This window comes from Hibiscus syriacus, unplaced genomic scaffold, assembly GCF_006381635.1.
Source record: "Hibiscus syriacus cultivar Baekdansim isolate YM2019G1 unplaced genomic scaffold, ASM638163v2 tig00110472_pilon, whole genome shotgun sequence".
NCBI classification, from domain to species: domain Eukaryota; kingdom Viridiplantae; phylum Streptophyta; class Magnoliopsida; order Malvales; family Malvaceae; genus Hibiscus; species Hibiscus syriacus.
This window is the reverse complement of record NW_024062752.1, coordinates 333175-356359: the sequence shown is the minus strand read 5'-3', so window position 1 is coordinate 356359 and position 23185 is coordinate 333175. Positions and strand designations below refer to the sequence as shown.

General features: G+C 34.3%; 3 protein-coding genes and 1 pseudogene across 6 annotated transcripts; 3 read left to right on the top strand and 1 right to left on the bottom strand.

Moving 5' to 3' along the window:
* The window catches only part of LOC120127715, a 34398-nt pseudogene extending 34126 nt beyond the window's left edge, over nt 1–272 (top strand).
* A 1621-nt stretch (nt 273–1893) lies between these two features.
* Nucleotides 1894–5410, top strand: LOC120127824 (probable disease resistance protein At1g61300). 2 transcript variants are annotated; one of them, XR_005516569.1, is made up of 3 exons: nt 1894–5206; nt 5262–5317; nt 5350–5410. XR_005516569.1 is itself a non-coding variant. In XM_039145642.1 (2 exons), the coding sequence occupies exon 1, from the start codon at nt 2243–2245 to the stop codon at nt 5192–5194; it is 2952 nt and encodes a 983-aa protein (XP_039001573.1). In that variant the 5' UTR covers nt 1894–2242; the 3' UTR covers nt 5195–5204; nt 5260–5317. The 2 variants fall into 2 exon arrangements, 1 of the variants encoding a protein (XP_039001573.1); XM_039145642.1 differs by lacking the exon at nt 5350–5410 and having other exon boundaries at nt 1894–5204; nt 5260–5317.
* A 5773-nt stretch (nt 5411–11183) lies between these two features.
* LOC120127714 (probable NAD(P)H dehydrogenase (quinone) FQR1-like 1) lies at nt 11184–11846 on the top strand. The gene is made up of 3 exons (XM_039145570.1): nt 11184–11212; nt 11283–11504; nt 11573–11846. Exons 1-3 carry the CDS (start codon nt 11184–11186, stop codon nt 11844–11846), a joined length of 525 nt encoding a protein of 174 aa, XP_039001501.1.
* A 4337-nt stretch (nt 11847–16183) lies between these two features.
* On the bottom strand, nt 16184–18482 carry LOC120127694 (transcription factor bHLH123-like). Of its 3 annotated transcripts, XM_039145557.1 has the most exons (8): nt 17968–18482; nt 17559–17889; nt 17334–17483; nt 17120–17230; nt 16960–17025; nt 16816–16881; nt 16665–16718; nt 16184–16585 (listed from the first exon to the last, which is right to left on the bottom strand). In XM_039145557.1, the coding sequence occupies exons 1-8, from the start codon at nt 18237–18239 to the stop codon at nt 16436–16438; spliced, it is 1200 nt and encodes a 399-aa protein (XP_039001488.1). In that variant the 5' UTR covers nt 18240–18482; the 3' UTR covers nt 16184–16435. The 3 variants fall into 3 exon arrangements, with proteins under 3 accessions (XP_039001488.1, XP_039001484.1, XP_039001485.1); XM_039145553.1 differs by having other exon boundaries at nt 17334–17889; XM_039145554.1 differs by having other exon boundaries at nt 17120–17227; nt 17334–17889; nt 17968–18481.
* Nucleotides 18483–23185: the final 4703 nt, after the last annotated feature.

Here is a 23185-nt window from a genome sequence, read left to right as displayed (position 1 = left end):
TGCAGGCATGGAGATTATGGAAGGAAGGTAAGCCTTTGGATATCGTTGACAGTTTCTTTGTAGAGACCGGTTATCTATCTGAGCTGTTACAATGCATACACATTAGCCTTTTATGTGTACAACAACATCCTGAAGAGAGACCCAGCATGTCATCCGTGGTTGTGATGTTGATAAGTCATAATGAACTGCCTTCGCCTAAACAAAAAGCAAGAAACCCTTTGAAGCAGATTGTTCATCAGGCGACTACGGATCATCTTCGAGAAACGAAATAAGTTTATCATTAGAGGCTCGATAAAAGAAGATTGTATGGTTCATTCAATCTGTTCTCCAAACTTGAGTAACAATATCTGTCCCACTTGAAGCTCAAACATTTATAAGTTGTTGAATATGTACTTGTTTTCTTCTGCAATTGTGCAATATCACGAGAGCTATCTGGTTTTACCCTCGATATCCACTTTTATAAAACCATAAGGTGGTCGCTGCCAGCTTTGCTTAGCATGGACAATTGGGGAGTTCTGGGCTGCGCATTAGCATTTGACAAGCTACAACCTGCCCCGAGTGATCGTGTGCCACAACACCGAAGACCGCTTGACTTGTAGTTGCTTCATAGGCACCCTCGACATTCACTTTTATAAAACCACAAGGCAGTCGCTGTCAGCTTTGCTTAGCACGGACAATTGAGGTTCTGGCCTGCGCATTAGCACTGGAGAAATCACGTTGCAGTAAGCGAGCGTTCCCAGCAATCATAAACACCGACGGAAGCTTGTTTTCCTGCACTAAGGTGCTGCACCCACGAACGTAACTGCTCGAACTTAGAAAGAATAATATTCTATTATACCACTATTCAATGGATTTTTCAAGAGCAAATTAGTACATGTAATTGGAACCTCTAAAATTCATTAAAGCTAGAAGTCTAAGTTGGCTGGCTGATTAATCTTGGAACTCAAAGAATTGGTTGGTTTTTCAACACTGAATCATGAATTTATATTTAGTGTATTAAATTATATTTATTATTAGTAAATTGTTCGATAACATATATTTATAAAATTTTAAAATTAAAATTAATTTTTTATATTTTTATGATATATAACTTTATTTATTGACAATATATAAAATATAAAACTGAATGTATCAAATACCAACTTAAATTTTAGAACTTCAAAAAGAATAAATTTTAAAGCTTAAATTTTACAAAATAATAAATAAAGTCATGGTTGATTGATTGAATAATTATATAATGTAATTTACAAAGTGTCCACACATTCGCTTTTTTTTATTTTATATTTATTCCATTTCGTCTCCACCATTCCTTAATTAAACAAGGTAGGAGACACTACTTTCTCATCTTGTTCTATTGTCTTTGACTTGCTCTCTACCATCGACGGTTCTTCAAGAATCAAGATTCATTGTCTTTTGATCATAGAGGATTTAGCAAAGGAAAAGATCTTATTTTTGTTGTTTTCTTGACCGAATTTGCTGGGATTGGGATCTTAATTTCCTTATTTTCACAAATTTAAGCTATAGCCACCGAGGAACAGAGAAGTACCAACTTAATAGTTTCCTCATCACTTAGTCACACCAGGTAATTACTGATTTAATTGTCTAGTTTATTGTTTCATCCCATTAGATTTTTAACCTTTATAACACTTTAGATTTTCCCTGTTTCGTGTCAGCTATTTTCCCCAAAAAAATCGTACTTCACAAGGAGCCAAGGGTATTGTTTTCAGTTCCTCTTTCTGAATAATTTGAAGAAGAAACCAGGTACTTTTAAAGTCAACTTATATTCTTGTAATCAGTTGTTATTGTTGAGGACCTTTTGGTTTATGGAAATTTTGGAGAAAAGGGGGTATTCAATCAAGGAAAATATAAAGAAATAACACTGAACACTTTGAAGTTGCAAACCAAGTGTTTGCTTTTTTGTCCGTATCAGTCGATAATTATGTTGGTTTTTTAGTCTGATCATTTGGGTGTGATTGATCTGACTAGGATATGAATGTTTCATGAGTTTCACTTTAATTGTAAGATTCTCTTTCAATAGAATTTAAGTATTTGGGTAGTGACTTTTTCCTTCATATTCTAGGATTTATGATGTTTCTCTCTTGAAGTTGGAAAAATCATTTAATTAATCTACATATAAACAACAAAGAGAGTTGATTTATGTGTTACTGGAAGTAGCTTATTGGAGATGCAATTGATATATCTGTGTTTGTTTTGTGAATAACAGGGAGTGGCCTTAACGAATATGGAGTTTTTAGCGCCCCTTCTTGAAGTGATAAAGTGCTTCGGGAGACCAACTAGTCAATATGTAAATTACCACCGAAAACTAGAAGAAAATATTAATGACCTTAAAAGAAAAGTGAATGATTTAAATATCCGAAAGCAAGACCTCGAATTAAAAAAGGACAAGGAAATTCGTTGCAGAAAAGTGGTGAAGAATGAAGTGGAGAACTGGTTTGAAAATGTCCGAAGCATAAATGTTGAAATGGAAAAGATAGAAATGAAGTTTTGTGTTGTTTCATACTTCTCTCGTGCCAGCCTAGGGAAACTTATTCGCCGAAAGATTGCAGAAGTTGAGAGGATCTATCAACAAGGCAGTTTTCCAGAAGGTGTGGCAGTTGATGGTCCTCCGGCCAGTGGGGTGACATTTCCAACGACAGATTTAGAAGGTCAAATAGGTGTAAAAGGACGAATTTGGGAGTATCTGATGGACAATGAGGTTGGAATGATTGGAATATGTGGAATGGGTGGTATAGGGAAAACCACCATCATGAAGAATATCAACAATCAACTGTTGAAGGAAAATCAGTTTGATGCGGTGATTTGGATGACAGTGTCCAGAGAATTCAATATTGTTAGATTACAAGAAGATCTTGCGCATGCTTTGGACTACTCTCTTCCTAAAAATAAATTGGAATGGCCAACTGTACTAATGGAAATCTTGGAAAGAAAGAGATATGTGCTAATCTTAGATGATGTTTGGGAACCATTTGCTCTCCTAGATGTGGGAATCCCTGAACCATCGTCGCATAATGGGAGCAAATTGGTAATCACTAGTAGATCAGTTGAGGTGTGCAATACCATGGGTTGTAAGGTGTTTAAAGTACAACCTCTTTCACCAGAGGCATCCTTGAACTTATTTTCGTGTCAGGTGGGGGATAATGTTCTACAAGATCCAACTTTAAAAGAACTCGTGGACCTTATCGTTGTCCAATGTGGTGGTTTACCGCTTGCTATCATGACTATAGCCAGTAGCATGAAAGGGGTGGAAGATGCTTTTGAGTGGAGGAATGCACTTTGTGAACTACGTGAAAGGGTTACAAGTGTGAAGGGATCAGATACCATAATATTTGAGCAACTGAAGTTTAGCTATGATCGTTTGAAAGATTCAAAAATCCAAAATTGCTTCCTCTATTGCTCCTTATATCCTGAGGATCATCACTTTGAAAAGGAGGAGTTGATTGAAAATTGGATAGATGAGGAACTCATTGATGAATTAGAGAATAGACGTGCAATGCACGACAGAGGTCATACTATTCTAAACAAGCTTGTAAATAATTGCTTGTTAGAGAAGGTAATGATTGACGATGTTGAAAGAGGAGTGAAGATGCATGATGTTGTGAGAGACATGGCATTGTCTATCAAAAGATGTGATAACATTATGGTAAAAGCTGGTATGCAATTGGAGGAAATACCAAGTGAGCATAAATGGAAAGAATCTCTTGAGAAGGTTTCCTTGATGAATAATTCAATACCCGGAGCTATTTTAATATCGCCAAAATGTCATAATTTGTCAACCTTGTTATTGCAGAGAAATCTTAACCTTGGAAAGATTTTAGGATCTTTCTTTGAGAACATGCATGGTCTAAAGGTTCTAAATCTCTCTCATACTGGAATTTCTGATCTGCCCAATTCCATTTCGAACTTGAAAAATCTTACTGCACTTGTCCTTAGATGGTGCCACCAGTTAAGATACATGCCTTCACTTACAAAGCTCACAGCATTGAAAAAGTTAGATCTTTTTCACACAAAAATCAAGGAAGTTCCTCATGGTATGGAAATGTTAGAAAACCTCACATATCTTAATTTATATTCACGTGATCTAAAGGATCTACCAATGGGAATGCTAGCGAGGTTTTCTAATCTCCAAGTCATGAAAGCTTGGTTGAATATAAAAGGAGAGGAAGTGGCCAAACTGAGGAAGCTGGAGATTCTTTTAGGAGCTTTTTGTGATATGCAAGACTTTGAAGGATATGCAAAGTCTTTATTGGGTAAAGGGCCAACCAATTACTGGCTTGGAGTTGGATCACCTACGTCAAGCTACTTTGAGAATCATCCTTGGTTTGCTAATCTTGAGAATGTTGAAGTTAATAAGGAGGTATGTTTTATCCATTGCAAGATGGGCAATGAAGCTTTTGTGTTTCTCCCAAAAGACATTAGGACTCTGACTGTTGAGAGCTGTCGAAATATCAGAAGTTTGAGCAATTTTTCTTTGTTCTGCGAAGCAAATGAGGTGAAGATATGTACTATTAGGTGGTGTGAAGACGTTGAGTGTGTGGTTGATTTGTCATTATCATCTTGCAACTCATTGCAGAATGTTGAGGTTCTACATCTTAGAAGTTTGAGGAACTTGTGTGAACTTTTAAGAGGGGTAACAGCTGTTGCATCTACATCTCACACTCCAGCACCTCCTGCCATCTTCTCTTCTCTTAAAAAATTCTATTTGGTTGGTTGTCCAAGCATAAAGAAGTTGTTTGCAGTTCATCAATTGCAGGGATTTCAGAACTTGGAGCATGTTGAAGTTAAGTATTGTAAAAGGCTGGAGAAAATAATAGCAGAAGAAGAGGGAGAAAACCAGACAGTAGTAAAATGGGATTCTGAAACAACATTTGCTTTTCCCAAATTAAATACATTGCACTTGATCAAATTACCAGAATTGAAGAGCATTTGCGATAGTGGACTTAGAATCCCTGCTGAGTCTCTCCGCTATCTTTCGATAATAAATTGTTCAAAGCTAAAGAAGATCCCTTTTTCCATACCCCTGCTTGAAACTGGGCAACCATCTCCTCTTTCTCTCGAGTATGGCTATGTTCATCCAAGAATATGGTGGAAACTAGTGGAATTCGATGATCTCAATGCTAAGGATGTCCTTTCACCTCTTGTTTTAGATTATTCTTCCGAGGAGGATGAAGAGTGAGCCTGGTAAAATGATAGCAATCACTGATAAGTACTGTTCCTTTTTCTTTTTCTTTTTCTAGATAAGTTGTGTTTTTGTATTATCCAAGAAAGCAGTGTTCTGCTACATATAAGCTACCTGTACAAAATTATGAGATTTTGTAGTGATGTCTGTATCTATATGTACAATATAAAAGACTATGAATTATTCATCATTAAACTGTCAATGTTCCATCATGTTTGACTTTGTTTCAACTCTGTTGAATTTGCCTAGTTATTTACTGGTTTGTTTCAACCTGTACAATTATGAAATTTTGCTATGTTCATCCAGAGAACGGTGGAGACTAGTGGAATTTGATGATCCTAATGCTAGATATTTCCTTTCACCTCTTGTTGTTTTCGATTCTTCTTCAATCTTCAGGAGAGGATGAAGGGTAAGAGCCTGATTCAATGTAAACTTCCTGTTCAATTAAGAGATTTTGAGGTGACATATGTATCTAATCTATAAAATATGAAAGGCCAGTTATTCAAACAATAAACTGTCAATGTTCCAGAAGCTAAATTTCAATCAGTTTTAACACTGATAATTCTCCAGGAGAAGTAATTCCATTCATAGACTTTAGTAACAAATCAAGAACTTTATGTTTCCAACAGTTTAATCATGGAAAAATGACATGTTTAATATGAAATAACATATCCATTAAAAGGAAACTTGAGGGCAATTTCTTGCCCTGGAAGAAAGGCCCTTTTTATCACTTTCCAAAATGACAGAACATCACCCTGGAAGAAAGGATAAGGATAAACCCTTTTTTTCAAGAAATTACTAGTCAATGTGGTTGCAAAAGCGGTAACTAGCTATAGTTGTTGACATGCTGATCGTTTTCCCGGCTCAACATTCATCTTTTCCCCAGAAAGGGTAAGCATCAGCTTTCATCAAATCTCATATGTAATCCAATTCCAGGATTTGTTGAAGCCTCCCCATTCTGTAGATCATATCATTCAATTCTGGGGAAAAGAACATGAAAGATGGTCCAAGAAAGAGGCTTAAGTTAAGTGTAAAGTGGTGGTCGGCTGTTTAACTTCCTTAAGGCTCCAGGATACGTAACTTTATGCTAATCCAGCCAGGAGCACTTGTAAAATCATCAGATTATATGTAAGCAAAGGGAGAAATCTGGTCAATTCTATATCTTTATAAACAAGCAAAAAAAATTGAATCATTAAGGAAGGGGTGATGACAGCATAAGGGATCCTCTTCTCGATTATTCATCTTCAATCATCTTCTTTAGTTGAATACCTACCTTAACGTGTTCTATCCTATTTATATTTTTTTAGGTGTTTAAAATTATCATTAATCATTATAAGTGGGACATACAATTTAATTGGATCACGTAGCGATGGAGACGTCACCCCCTTATTTGTCATGCAGACATTAGTCCGATTTTAGCAACATAAAATGCAATTCCATTGTCACTAATTTAAATATCTTTTCGATTACATCCTTTATTTTTATTGGACCCAAAATTCCATTAATCCTCCCAAACAATTATAAAAAATAATTCATAATCCAAATCCAACGGTCCTGATTTTACCTACCAACTTTTGCCGTTTACTATTTTTCACCATATGCAATTAGAGCACTTATCCTTTTGTCCCCCAATATACTTAACACAAATATCTTGTTTTGTTTCTAATCATTTCTACCAAAATCTTTTGAATCTTTTCCTATTAAGTAAAACTTGACTAATTTGTGATGGATGATTAACATTGTCAATGAGAATTTAGTTTAATGATAAAAACAAAACTTTTGAATGGGTGTTTCAATAGTAAGGAAATGTTATTTATTCTAGATGATTCGAGAATTATCAGTTTTTATTTATAAGTAAATATAAGTTTGGTCAAATTTAACATTTAACGTTACTTTATAATTATATTTATTAAAAAAAATGTCCTAACCGAATCTATGTTTATTGTTTTTTTAGTAGGTGCTTATTGTAAGTCTATTATGATAATTAGTTAAACTATATTCTAGTTTATCAAATAAATTAAGCCTTATTTAAAATTTATATTATATAAATAAAAAGTCTTGTAAAAGAATGAAATTAAGGTTCGCCCAACAATTTTAATTTTAATAAAAAGAAATTTAAATAAATGTTTCGAGATTATTTTTATTTTTTAATAATTTAGGGTGATTACAATATTGTATCTGTTTAAAACTTTTTTTAATTATTGACAACGCTCATACAGTCTGTAGACGCAGGCAGCTATTCGAAACCAAGACCTCTAAAGAGAATAACGTTCTCTCTTTTTTATCACTAAAACCACTTAATTGGTTTAATAAATATTTCTAGATAAGTTGTAAAGTATGTGGCACTATTAATTTTAGGGTAAAGTATATAAATGATCTCTTAATTATAAGATATTTCTTTGTTGAGTCACTCAATTATTAAAAGTTATAAAATGGTCCTCTAATTATAGGGTATTATTTTGTTAAATCCTTTGACTATTAAAAGTTCCAAAATGATTCTTCTACTATTTATATGCTCCAAACTCGTCATTTTTTGTTAAAAATGACGAAGTCTAAGTTGGACATTAACTTGTTGATTGAGATATGATATTTGTTTGAGATTTCAGGATTATATTTTATCATATTACAGTCAGCAGGTTAACATCCGACTCAGACTATCGTCAAGTTTTTAATAGAAGATGACGAGTTTTGAACATATGAATAGTCAAAGATCATTTTGTAACTTTTAATAGTCAAGGGACTCAACAAAACAATGCATTATAATCGAGAAATCATTTTGTAACTTTTAATAATTAAAAGACACAACAAAACATCACCCTATAATTAACTACTATTTGTGTACTTTACCATGATGATGAGCGTGACAACAACATCTCATCATTAATTTCATATTGTTTTTTAAATTAAATCACCAACCCCATTTTTTAAAACCCTATTGCGTACGGCGGCGTTTTGCCAATCACAAAATTAGCAGCTAATTAAACAAAACTCATCGGGCAACTATAAATAGAGTTCTCGCTCTTCCCCAGTTTCCCGCATTCGCAACAAATTGTTTCCAGATAATTAAAAAAAAAGAGCGAAAATAAAAATTTTAAAAACAAAAGAGCATATTTTGATCGTGATTTTCTGCGGAGTTCATCGATGGCAACCAAAGTGTATATTGTGTATGTTTTATAATTCTATTTTCCCTCTTTAATTTCTTTTTGGTGTGAAATGCTGTTGATTGTGATGCATGACTGAATGTTTACTGAGTTTGAGATTCATTTTTAGCTTTAATTTGATGTAATTTTTGAAATTAGTTCATCTGCTTTGATTTGACTCTGCTGAACTCGGTTTTTCTTTTCTGTATAATTTAGCAGAAAGTTTGGAATTTCATTTAATCTTCCAATAGTTAGAGTAAAAACTTAGTTTCCTGTCGTATAATTGGAATTTGTGGATCTGAAAAAAATGCGAATTTTAACTTTTTGAGTTAGAAATTAGTTTCGATCGGATACCAGAGAAATGTAGTATAAATTTGCTTTTTTTTTCTTGGCCGTTGATTTTAGTAGTCAGTCGGTTTAAAAATAACCTTAGAAGTCACGGTCGCCAGTAGTTTCAGATTCTCTTTCATCTAATTTTTGTTGGTAATGCAATTGAGCTACTTTATGAGGCATGATCAAAAAAGGTTAATTCGTAGATTAAAGTTTAGTTTTCAATTTGATTATGCCTGTTTGGAATGGCACGTTAGTAAAATGGAGAAAACTGATTAGAGAGTAGAAAAGGAAACGAGCCTAGTGTCAGAAAACCATGAAATCTTAACTGGATCTGTTTTTTTTTATATTTTATTAAACCATGATTAAAGGGATTGTTATTTATTGGAAATTTTACATGTTGCATTATAGATTTGGGTTGAGAAAGGCAATGTTCTTTTTTTTCTTCCTTGACTTTAGCAATTATTATGCTATCTGAGTAATCAAGGGATTTGTGTACTAATCTCTGAGATTACTTGATAAATAAGACATATGACCCATGTAAGGAACTTGAATTTGTTGAACAATAATATTGAGGCCGGTTGTCGGTTTTAGGGGTAGGGATCTGTTTCTTTTATTTGCTGACAAGATTTTGAGTTTTACATGAATCAAGCATGTACTCACAACTAGTCCCTATATTTGTACTTGAGTCACTATCCCACGCTGCAGTTGCTGCTATCGTCTTCTGTACTTGTATGTTGCAACTTAATTGCTCCCAAATGTGCAGTCTTTCCAATAACAAGGTTAAACAGGGATCAAGTGGAGCCAGTAATTTATTCCTTTGGGTCCAGAGAAAGTTCTTAAGAAATTAAACCTATCTGAATGGTGGGACTAAGGACATTAAATTCCTCATCATTGTTTTTAACTAAAAAAATTTATACTATTTGTCATGTTTTAGCAAGCACCTTATGTTAGACTTACATTTGGCATGTTATAGAATTATTATGTTACTGTAGATTGTTTACACCCTGTCTACTTCTGGATGCTTTCGCTGTAGTTGTACACTTACAATGTGCTCATCTGTTTTTTTTTCTTTTTTTTTTCCTGAAATTTATAAAGCAATGGCATCTGTAGGTATTGACATAAGATAATTCTTTTCATTGAAATGACTAAAACAATTCTCCTTGATAACAAGGTATCATGTAAGGTGTAGCATGTTCTTTTTAGGAGTGATTAGTTCTATACTATGCAATTAGTGTTATGCACTAAATCTGCTAGTTTAATATTGGTTGGTTCAATATTTTTGGTTTTATTCTCATATCCTAGTTTATGAAAGCATTAACCTTTTAGCCCTATGCCATGTGTTATTGTAGATGAATAATGATGTAAGGTAATCGATTCATAGTTCTGCTGTTTATTTGGCCCCCTATATAGGTCCCTTTTCCATATTTTTCCTCTGCCACAAATTTATGCAGGCAGGAATTGATCTTCAAGCTCCCCCACTCTTTGAGTCATATATATTTTCCTGTGATTGATGGTCCGTGTTCCATTTGTACTGAAAATAGTTCTCGAAGTGTTGGTTTATGGGCTGACACCCTAAGTTTAGAACTATGATAGATTTCTTGTTTTATTGTTTTGTTGGCATTTCTATGGTTTCAACTCAGACTTCAACACTTGCTTATTGTTGGTCGATTGTTACTTGTTCATCATAATTTCACAATCTGTAACATGTGCAGTTTTCATGCGTTGAACCAAGTGGTCTGGTGGTGCCTTAAGTTCAGTTTAAACTTTTTGACCATACTGTTTCATGATGATACCCAATTGACTTTGTTACCCGCCAAAATATTAAAACCATAACGTGGAATATAATTCATGAAAACTGATACCTTCCTTTTTATTACCTAGAAACTTACATTTGATTTAGTTATTTCACTTCTCGGTTCGATCAAGTTCTTTTTTTGTTATTTTCTTTAGGATCCTTTTGTTTTCTGTTAGCCTCAGTTATGCTTAGTTCTTTTGCTAATATAGTGAACCCTTTTCTTATCTCATCTTCCCTTTTTGGGCTAATTTTTTATCAAATCTTCTCACTTATGTTATAGATACTATTCCATGTATGGACATGTGGAAAAACTTGCAGAGGAAATAAAGAAAGGTGCTGCATCTGTTGAAGGTGTTGAAGCCACACTATGGCAGGTAATAATGTGCACCATGCTGCTGTGGTTGAAAAATCTGCTTTTTTCTTTATAGTAGTCTAGACTAATTTTATTTACGGATACGGAAAGGTTGAGGAGATTTTAAAATGCAATTGAATGGTCCTATTCTCCTGTAAATTTCAAGGCTGGTAAATTGATTAGATGTCTTGTCACAAGTCATTAACTATACACTTGGTCTCAACTGTTTCATACTCGATTGCAGTGTATATATGTTTCCCAGCATCCTTTTCCAATGCTCATATTTTTCTCCATCGAACTATTTTTTATCTATGAAATCATTATAAAAGTGCTTTGTTTTTGCATTGAATCGCTTTGATTTGATTCATGGCCTTTAATTTGTTGAACCAAGTTTTGTAAAGTTCTGCTGTTTCAAATTCATATAGATAAGGTTCCCAGGACTTATTTGTTTAACAACATTTATAGAATTGTACCTAAAAGTGATGTACCAATTATTTCACCACACGATATTCCCGAGGCTGATGGGTTTATTTTTGGCTTCCCAACAAGATTTGGGATGATGTCTGCCCAATTCAAAGCATTTATGGATGCAACTGGAGGTCTATGGAGAACTCAGCAACTTGCAGGCAAACCTGCTGGGATATTCTATAGCACCGGATCTCAGGGTGGCGGACAAGAGACTACAGCGTAAGTTCTTATATCAACATCATATGGTAACCTAACCTGCACCTAAATCTTTTTCGAATCAATCACAGGTTGACTGCAATCACTCAGCTTGTTCACCACGGGATGATATTCATCCCCATTGGATACAGCTTCGGTGCTGGCATGTTTGAGATGGAGCAAGTGAAGGGTGGAAGCCCTTACGGTGCAGGAACCTACGCCGGTGATGGATCAAGAATGCCATCCGAACTTGAGTTTTCCACCAAAGGGAAGTACATCGCCAAAGAAACTCAAGACAGCTGCCCTGATTTCAATTTACTACAACCCACTCCCACAACTTTTTTTTATTTTTCTATGGAATTTTAAATTTCCTATATTTTTATGCAACAAATATATATGCTGGTACGTGTGTTATACCTTACATTGGTCTCAATTTATGGTAAGTTGCTGATTTTCAAATGCCTAAACTGTCGGCATCGATGGCCTTATTTTGTTTTGGAGATTCAATTGGAACTGCAATCTATATTTACAAATATGCAGAAAACAATAATTCTTAATGTCTTGATATATGCTGGTACGTGTGTTATACCTTACATTGGTCTCAATTTATGGTAAGTTTGCTGATTTTTCAAATGCCTAAACTGTCGGCATCGATGGCCTTATTTTGTTTTGGAGATTCAATTGGAACTGCAATGTAGGATATTAGAAGTGGTTGCCTTTTTTGGGATCCTTATCTGAATTTCTGGGAAGCTTTTGTAAGACCAATTCGATTGAGATGTCTACAAATTTTCGTGCTTGAAACCTATATCCACCTAACTTTTTTTTCTCTGCTAGAGAATTATCAAAGTTTGAACTTATGACTGATAGGAGCCTACTATTTAGGTATATGCGATTGCATATTTGTGTATTAATTATGATTCAAAATGTTTGGCGTTCTGCGAATGCCCTAGCTCGCTAATTCGTTAGAAGATCAAATTTTTCCATTTAACCAATGAGTTAAAAAGGGTCATTTTTTCGTTGGTGCACTCAATTCCCTATTCCAAAGCAGACTTAAAACAGGCAGAAGTCATTTACAGAATCGTCACTCAATTCAGCACTTGTTCTGGCCATAATGTTGCAAAAGGAAAGCCTCTGCTTTTTTCACTCCTAACATGGACTTTGACACTGCTCAGCCAATCTGCTCAAAGCTTGGCTATCAAGGGGTTGACGACCTAGGAAAATATCTAGGCATCCTAGTCATGCACAAGAGGGCCACTTGCAACTCTTATCAATTCATTATTGACAAAATTAGACAAAAACTCAATGGATGATATGCGCGTCTGCTCTCAATGGTTTTTTCCCTCCGATTCTAGGATTATGTTAGGGTCGTTCATATCCCCCCCCCCCCCAAGGCAGTGGTGTCAACCCCTCATTCATTGTCGACTCTGTTTTTGTTTGTGATATTGTTCTCAATGGTTTTTTCCATCCGATTCTAGAATATCCTCGGTACTTGGTTCGAGAACGATGTCCTACTTCATATATCGAACATTAAGCCATCAACAAGTTTCGATGGAGTACGACATTTGCATCTGGAAATGGGGTTAGCTGTTAGCACCGCATCTTTACGGTTAAAGAGGCCTATAGCTTTGTCTCGGAAGATTGCCTACTTGCTAAAAATGCAAAGTGCAAGAAAATTTGGCAACTTCCAATCTCCAAACATATGCATTTTTTTATATGGGTTGGTATGAGAGACTGTTTGTTGACGAATATGAAAAGATGCACATGTTCCTTATCAAATGATTCGTCCCTTCATCTTTGTGGCTCGACAACTTAATCATCCATTCACATCCTACGGGATTGCGCCTCTATTAAGTATATTTAACGAGGTCTAACCTTGTTTATCTCCACAAATGAGAGAAACAATAATCTATTATAAAGGTAAAAATTATAAAGAGTACAAATACATGATATTTCATGTTTCAAAATTTTCTCTAGTCATTCTACAAGACTATCTCTGTAACATAAATCTCAAAAGTTACAAAGACTATAAAAGTATTGCATATATTCAAAATAATTTTCTCTCATAATCCTAAAAGTTAAGATAAATTCTCTATTTGTAAAATCGTTAATGACAAATAATTTGATAAAGTTAGACATCTCAAGTGACACATCCATAGTGATTCATGATTCACCTGCTACAACCATCTAGAATATCCTTGAGAGAATTACATACAATTTATATATCTTCATGCAATGTAGTTTAAGACCCATTAATTCTTGGCCGAGGCAATTTGTTCAATGGGAGGGACGACCTGACAATAAGGCCACTTAGGAATCAATTGGCACATTGTTGCAATTTTAAGACAAAGTGGAGGGAAATTCATCAAGGGTTAAAAAAAGAAAGAAAATGATTAGAAATGTTATAAAAAATATATTTTTTGAATAATATATTTATGATCGATTCAATGATGAGTATGGGATATAAACTAAATACCCAAAACTCCTTTTTTATAACAAGAAAAGAATTCAGATAATATAAAAGGGTTAGAAAATGTGATATTATCATTATGCTTCACCAATGGATGACAGATAAAAGTATATCTAAGGGAGCTTTGAAGACAAGTTACCACTCCTTTATGATAAAATGAAACATATTTCAAATATGATCCAAAATGATGGGTTCAACTTAAAATATTTATGCTTTTAGGTGGCATAAATAGTCTTGAAATATAGCTTAATTATTGTCGTAGAGGGGCATATATAGGACATTATTATATCAAAACTTGGACAGCTCAAATGTAAAATTCTTGGAATTAAATCTTTAACGGTGGGTCTCCTCTTCCCCTATCTTTCATTAACTCTAAACATTTCAATTTTGAAATGTCTAAATACCCTACATTATATGATCTTATATCAAATAGTGAAATAGAATAAATTACGAAAAAATCATTATAAAATTAATACAATTGAACCCAAAAATTATTATGAAATGAGAGATGTGACAAATACATAAAAAAAAGGTAAAGTGTATGAAATATTGAGGGAAGAAGAGTATAGGAGAACAACAATGATCAAAGGCTAGATTCTTTGGTTTTGGTACATATTTCATATTATATACACTAAAGTAAAAGTTAGTTGAGATAAAAGTGAAAATGATAATCCAAGAGTACTGATCCCAAAGCACTGTAGAAGAAATGTGCTTTTTGTGCAAAAGTTGAGGCCAACTTGAGTAGGAGTAGAGAAATATATAATTCATTTGGGTTTTCAGATCAAGTATACATCAAAAAAAATTTAACTTTCTTAGTGCATTTTATTCTTTACTTTGAAGAGAGTACAAAAGAAGATTATTAGATTGTGGAATCTCATAAAGTTGTTCATGATTAGTTTGTTATATGTGTCAATCTTTTTCATTTTTTTTTATTATAAATGAGGGAGTTTTCTTGGAAATTTTTATTTAGTTTCATTGATAACGATCTCTAAACTTTCAAATTCATTTTATCGAGTTAATTTCAATTCAAATTATTTATATAATTATATTTAATTATGAATATCAACGTAATGGATAAAAGATAGGTACAACGATAAAAGTAACTTTCAATATTTATTTAAATCCAACCTTTTTTTAGTTAAATTATTAAACATTTTTATCAATAATAATGATAATAAAGCATTTGATTAAAGTTATTCTAATTGTAATGGTAAATATACATGAAAATATAGTCATGATCTTTATAAAAGTATTTTCAATGAAGAAGACCTTAGAAGGCCACACATACTAATAATTATGTAAGATATTTTTTCCATTGAATGTAGTAAAAGAAACTTGTGTATAAAAAATAGCTTACTATTTCAAAATGTAAAATAAAGTTTCATTTCTTTGCCCTCCAATAGAAGCTCTTCAATGTGGCCACTCAAAAAGCACAAAAGCATGACTGATAGTACTTGTACATACATTCCTTCAATTCTCTCTCTTTATAAATATAGTTTATTTAAATTATACTGTAAAATCTATTATTCTTATATATAAATATAAGTATCAAATGAATTTAAATAAATAATTGGAATTAATAAAATTATTTACTTTTATAAAAATTAAAAAAATATCTGACAATTTTTTATTAATTTAAGGGTGATTACAATAGTAAGATTCTCTACCATTTAACTATAAAAGCTCAAACATCCTTACAACCTCTGATATTCGAACTTGAGACATGTAGGAGTGACAATCACCCTCTTGATAACTAAGTAGCTTAATTCATACCAAACGATTATATTTTTATGTAAAATCAATAAATTTTAGATTATATAAATAAATCATATCCTTGTGTTATTTCATTATAAAATATAAGAAATGGAATAAAAAAATCAGGCTGAAAGGAGGAGCTGGAGTGGGCCACCTTCTGACTTCCACTAACATATTCCAAACAAATAAGAAAATCAAAGGTGAGATCTCCAATCAAATGACATATCCCCACAATTCAATTATTCTTTTCAATTTCATCCCCTTTTTTTCTCTTCTTAAATTAAAGCTAGTAGTGGCACCTCTATTCACAATGTTGTAGGTAACAACAAAAGAACAAAAACCTTTATATTAATCTTGAAACTATTTTCCTGTTAATTCTGAATTAATATTCCTAATTCAATAAAACAACCTCTGATCTCATAATAATTATTCTTCAATTATTACAAAAACAAATTAATATATATATATGTATTATCTTATATGGTCCCCCAACAGTGCCCAAATCCTTGCTTCATTTTGCCTGTTGTTGGCCCCCTCTTCTTTGAAGAGTCCTTCATTTTTTCCCCTTTTGGGACTTCACCTTTCAGTGCGGACTTTCTTTCATTCATTCCACACAAACAACTTGGCTAGGGTTTTGATTTCCTGATAAGAATGTACAATAACATTGCAGAGAATCTGTTCCATTTACAGATATCTATCTATCTATCGGACCCTTTTTTTTCCTCTTCACTTTCTACCTGAAAGTTCCTCCAAATGTCGGTGTCCAGAAATCGACCGGCGAGTCATGTGTCAATGGGAACGTGCTCGAGACCGGCACCAGGCATAGTCCTCGACTTCTTAGATCTTGGTTAGGACCTTCAGGGTCCTTGGATTTCTCAGGATTCTGCCATTAATGCAATGGAAAAATGCTTAATCAATTATGAAACTATGAATTATATCTATATATAATGTTGTATTGGTACCCGCTGGTGTTGTATGACAGCTTCGTTGTTTTTCATGTATGGGGTACTTAGAACCTGATATAAAACAAGACAAAACAAAACCCTTGTCAGAAAACTGTTGATGTTTTATGTTTTGTATGAAATGAATTAGTAGGTGTTAATGGGAACTTACATTGACTTGTTCATGGAGGAATTTTATGTATTCAATGGCTTCAGAGAGCACTGAGGCTGTATCAGTCTACATAGAACAATAATAAAAATTATTCATTTTGAGAAAGTAAGGCCAAAATATAAAAAAGATTATCAGAAAACTCACTTTTCCGAAAGGTGAAACCAATTGTTGGAGTGCAGTGATTCTGTCTCCCATCTTCTCTTTTCTCACCTGTGATTTTCAATCAAAGCTTTTGAATTTGAAAACCAAATTCCACCAGGAAAATCAAATCCTGTTGTGAAAAGTTTTATCAAACTGATGGTACCTTAAAAGCTGGCATAGTTGATGGGTTTTCATTTCGGGGCCTTTTAGAAGTGGGTTCGTTTCCACTTTTCTTCACCACAGTGCTTGAGTCCCGAACTTCTGATATATTCTGCTGACATATGAAGAAAATAAAAATCTTTACAAAAATATTCCAAACCCTAATATAGAAAAATCTGGTAGTAAAAGATTCTTCAAACAAAAGGGTTTTTAAAAACCTTTGGTTTTTCATCGAAATTTCCTGTTGGAAATTGGGTTTGCAATGAAGGGAAAACCCCAGGCCTAACATGATCAGCCATGGGAGCTGCAGATGGGTTCCAAAAAGGAGCATTGTTTGAGAAATGTAACTGGCCATGGAGCTGATGTTGTTGTTGATGATGATGTTTTGGTGGTGAGCTGCTCAAGAACTGTGGGACTTTGGACCAAGAATTAGGTAACAATTGATCATTTGTGTTCATTCCATATTGATAATTGATGGAGCGATTCTCGTAAGAAGATTGTTGTTGTTGTTGTGGTTGATTCTCAGATCCCAATAGTCCTTGCAGAATCGTGGAAGGGCTCCCGTATAAGGCCGCCGTCGAATCCATCGGAAAACTCGAAGGCAAACCATGGCAAGTCACGGTGCTATCACTGGAACTTCCATGAGGACTAAACTGGGATTGATCAAGTGAAAACCCTCTATTCATTTGCTGATGATGATAGTTTGTATTTGATGTACTCAAGCTATGGTCTTGAAGCATAGACCTGAAACTAGTCTCACTCTTCTCCCCACGCCTGTTCCAACAAAAGATCAAAGCTTTAAAACCAACAATTTCAAAGTTATCAAAGAATCAATATTCTTCAACTACTTACAGAAAAGCTTGATTCCAATCCATGGCTTGAGAAGAAAGTCCCAAACCCATCATTTGCAAATCCATAGCTTGAAGCTTCTGGTTGTCCTGGAAAACAACCGAACTACCCGATGAGACGGAATCCATGGAAGACCTCGCAGCAGCTGCTGCTTTGATATCAGCCATCTCAGTCGCCCAACCAAGGCTATTATTAAGCCCAGAAGATGAAGATGAAGAACCAGCAGTTCTAGATGAATCCCACCAGTTTGTTCCTGTGTTAAACTCATCTGCCATGGCTCAGAAAACTCAGCTGCTGCTGCTGCCTTTTAGTTGCTATTGCGTTTGAGATTCTCCTTGGAGGTAGTTTTATGGTTGAATAAAATGATGGAAAACGATTTGCTGCATCTTAGGTTATATATATATATAGGTGTAGATAAACACGAAGCAGCCAAAGGATTAAAAACAGGTTAATTGGCAGTACTATAGAGGAACAAGTAACCAGGATATTGTGGTTGACGTTTATGGGGGTGATAAGACAAGGGGAAAGGTCGTTTTGAAATTGATTTTTTTTCTCTGTTTTGGATGCTTTTTAACTTTCTGTTAAAGTTGAAATTATTTTTTAAAATAATTTATGTATACATTCTTTTATATATTGAAATTTTTATTTTTATTTCTCCTTCTTTCAGTATTTTAATAATTTGATTGAGAATATTTTTTGTTTAATACCGGCCGCCCCCCCACATCCGCTAGCCCCCCACCCGCCCCCACTAAATATCCATTAAATTTTGGACCATTATGAATTTAGGTATAATTTTAGATACTAATTTATAAATCTTAATATTTTATAAGATATAACTTATAATTTAACTAAATATTATGGATAAGTTTATAAATCAATATTTTCTTTCAATCCTCTCATGCTTTGTTTGCTGGTTAGTACGCGATATTCTGGTAGTTTTTCTTCTCTAAGTTTCAAACTCTGGTCTCCAGCTCATTCAGGTACGCCTTCTTCCTCTTTTTTACTCTGGTCTCCTCTACGGGTAGTAGAGTTGTATGTCATCTTATACACAGATCCAAAACCACCTTCCTCAATCTTGTTTGTTGCATCAAAGTTGTTTGTGCCGCTTTAATTTGTCGTAAGGTGAATACTACAGTTTTCAGATCTAATCCTCTTAGTTATGTTCAAGATTCAATCCAATAGTCAATACTCTGTTATTTTGATTTGATATTCTGCTGAATCTAAGAGCATTCGTATATTGATTTTAATTTTTAAGAAACACGTTATATATATGTATATTGAATTATCGATTTTGGTATTCTTCTGAATTTAAGTGCATTCACACATTCTGTTGATTTTGAAAATTATGAATAATTTATGCATTATACTTTCTACAACCATGCATTGAAAAACAAAAACATCTTGAAAAAAAGCCCAAAACCAATACAACTTAGATTTAATCTTCTTTTTCTGGATTGAGATAATGCAAAGGTAAAGATCCAAACATCGGGCTATATTTTATGCATCCTGGATCATTTGCTTAGATTTGTATAAGTTTGTTTGGTTGCTGGTGTGGGGAAAGAGATGAAATCATGTTTTAATTTTGGGTAGAAAAAACTTTATTATAATTTAGAAACAGGTGCAACAACAAACAAAGAGACTGATTAACGCAGAGAAAGTTGTGTCAATAATATTTTTACAACTCAAAGAATGGATTTGTTTAGGTGTATATCCAATATTTGTAATTATTATCGCTGATGGTTTGTTGAAGTTTTGGGCTTATATAGGAAGATGATTAGGACAAATAATGACTACTGGTAGATGGTTTAGCTTAATATGGTAGTGTGGTTGGTGGTCTATAAACAGAAAGGTGAGAGACATGAAATCCACAAAAACAACGGAGGTTTTGAAGTTTATAGACGATAGCGTCGTATACAATAAGTCTCAATTTAGGGTTGTACAAATTGGTAAGGCGTGCCCATATCTTAACTGCAGACTTCTTCTGTGATGGTTCAGGATGAATAAGATGTGCTTACGCCTTATGCGAAAACCTCCTCTGGTCTTCGAATATAGCCCATTTTTTTGGGTTTTCGAATAATCCGAACATGGTTTTTTATCGATCCGTATATGATCCGATAATTCAGAAAAAATTTTAGATACCCAATCCGAGCTATCCGAAAATTGAAAAACGGATCGGATATCTGAATTTTTGGATCGGATCAACGGGTCAACGGATCGAATCGGTCAGATCGGATTTTTTTGCACACCCCTAATTGTCAGGCGGGTCTAGCTGGATACGTCTCTAGTTGGGTAGTGGGTGTGAGAATGGATTTGAGAATATACCTGCGTGGGCGGGTGTGGATCTGAAAATTTTTACCCATCATGGGTGGTGGATTGGAAAATATTAGGTGGGTATAGGGATGGGAGGCGGTATCCGCAACCGACCCGCCCGTTTGCCATCCCTAGGGGGAAGTGTATATGTAGGGTCTGCTTTGATCATTAATTCATGCCAAGGATTTATATTTGAGTGTTTGATAATTTAAAATAAAATTATTTTATAGAACTTTTAATAAAATTATGGAAAATAAAAGTTGTTAAGGACATACTTATCATTAGAATGAATTTAATAGATTTTATTTTATTTAAAAAATTATATTATCTATTAAATTTACATTTGTCAAATATTGTAATTATATTCTATATGTAATATTATGTGACATACCATGTAGATTTTATAACGTATAGTATATCTAATGAACCATTGAAAATTTTAATTTATAAAAATTGATAACTTTGGTAATTAATTTTAAGTATAAGATGTTTCTATTTAAAAAAAGCCTAATACCAACAACCTGTCACACTCCGAAGTTGAGGCAAAATTTTGAGGGACCAAGCTATAAGATTATCAAGATTTTATGGTAGTTTCTAAATTTTAATAGAGTCCAGGGACTCAACTTTGAATTGGCCATTAACCAAAAATATAATCTCAAAAAAAAAAATGGAATTTGGTGGTTGTGCTAGTTTAAACTCGTGACCTAGGACATGGACGGCCATCACTCTACCATCCAAGCTAGGCCACTGTGGTGTAATATAATAATAAAAATTAATATTATAGGGTTAGGCTCAGGTTAAAAATACCCAAACCATAAACCCCTTATTGCCCAATCATGTACCAAAACCCCTAAAACCCATCTTCTCACCAACCCAACCATCCATGTCGCACCTTCGGCTAGCCACTTCCGGTCGGCGGTAAAGTGCACCACCACGTTCATCAAGCTCAACAATAACCGAAGAACTCAACCCGATCGTCAAACCTCCGGAAACGGCCACCGTCCATCACGAAGAAGGAGAAAGTCGCCCGACTCACCCTCTTCGATTCAACTCCACCGCTTATCGGTTGAAGACACTGCCAACACATATAGAAATATCACCTTGCTTCGGACCAAGCCCAGTACCTCACTAGTCGAGTGGTCGCACCGTTCACCGAAAAAAAAAAAACTTGAAGCTTCGCGAGAAAACCCATTTTTCTCCCTCAATTTCTCACAATTTTCTGTAGTTCTTGCCGCCATTGTGCTCCCTAGGAGATTCTGACCAAAACTTGGTCGAGTTCATCGTCTGAATCTGTCCCGTCTTTTATCTCCATTTTTCGGGTAAATTTCGAATATTTTCGATTGATTTACACTGTTTTGGGTTGATAAATGGGCTATTATGGATCATTTTGAGTGAATGGAAGCTGTCGGAGTGTTCGACTGTTATCCCTGACCTCCTCACCACGTGCGCGTGGGGCTCCTCCCTTGTCTTGGAACCTCCTAGAACCGGTTCGAGTCAACTCAAATCGATATGTGTCAGCTCAGACCAAACTGAGTCAACCTGAACCAGCCTAAGTCAGCTCGAACCGATATGACCCGTTAACTTTGACCTGAATGTTGACCTGCCCATTGACCGTTTACATGCTCGTTGACCGTTGATCGACCGTTGACTGACTTTGACTTTTTTTGGGAACACATATCCTGATGTTTTTCGACGTCCATAGTACTGACAAGCTATTTTTCACTTATTCACCTCTCGATTTAATCTGTTTTTCGCAATAAAGCTCCGCTTATGAGTCCCTTTTTTAGGTTTATTTTGCCAATATATTATTGGACGTCGTATTCAAGTTTGAGAGCGATCGAATAGAGTTTAAATGCTCGATCGGTGTAGCTCGAGAATCAAGGTAATACTTTACTACCCTATGCATGCTTCATGGTACATGTTGGTATTGCTAAGTACATGGGTGAATATGTTTCGTCTAATCGGTATAATTAATTATTTCTAAACTCGATTCAAATGCGATAAAAAATAAATAACTGAATAAAACTCTGATGGCTCGTATAAGAAATTAGAAGATTTATAAAGAAAATTTCCAAGTTCCGTGATTAACTAGTGAAGTGTTTAATCTCATAACCATTAAAATTTGATTATTCTAGTTAAAAATTGAAACACCAAAAAATACCTAGATGAAAAATTACGGAATTACCCGTGAGAGGTAAAAATAGCCCAGATTGACCCTGATTGAGAAAATACCATGAGAATTCTTATCTAATCCGATAAATTATTGATTTAAGTATTAATTTCCTATTTTATTCGAGAGATTTCTGATAAATAGTTCGTAACATATGAGAATACACTAGACCCAAAATTTCTGATTTATGAGCATACACCTGAAGACTAACTTATCAAAAGTACTTTTATGGTCAAAATTGTTTGAAATGAATGAAATAAATGACAAGTTTGAATTAAATGGAAATATTGGATGGAAAGAAATGACTAAAATGCCCTTGAACTGTAAAAAGATAAAAATACCCCTAAAGTGTGAAATAACCTAAAATACCCCAAGCCCTAGAATGATTGAATACCCTTAAGCTTTGGAGTGAATAAATCTACCTCGAATACCAGAATGACCTAAATACCCTCATGACTTGGATTAAGTAAATACCTTTAGATAACTTCTGAAGATACCGGTGAAGCTTTAAATGATGTAACGCCCGTAAGGTTTTTAAAGTACGACCTAGGTAGGTCGATCATCCTTAATACTAGTACAATACAGGAAGTTAATAAATAATGCTTAAATACATGTTAGTCTCCTCATGATCCGTCCAAAGATGGTTTTGAAGGTGATTAATTTGATTCTGCAATGCAACCAGTTTTAAGAAATAAATATTCGTGAAATTTTTCTACCTACATAATTGATAAATGTCACCTT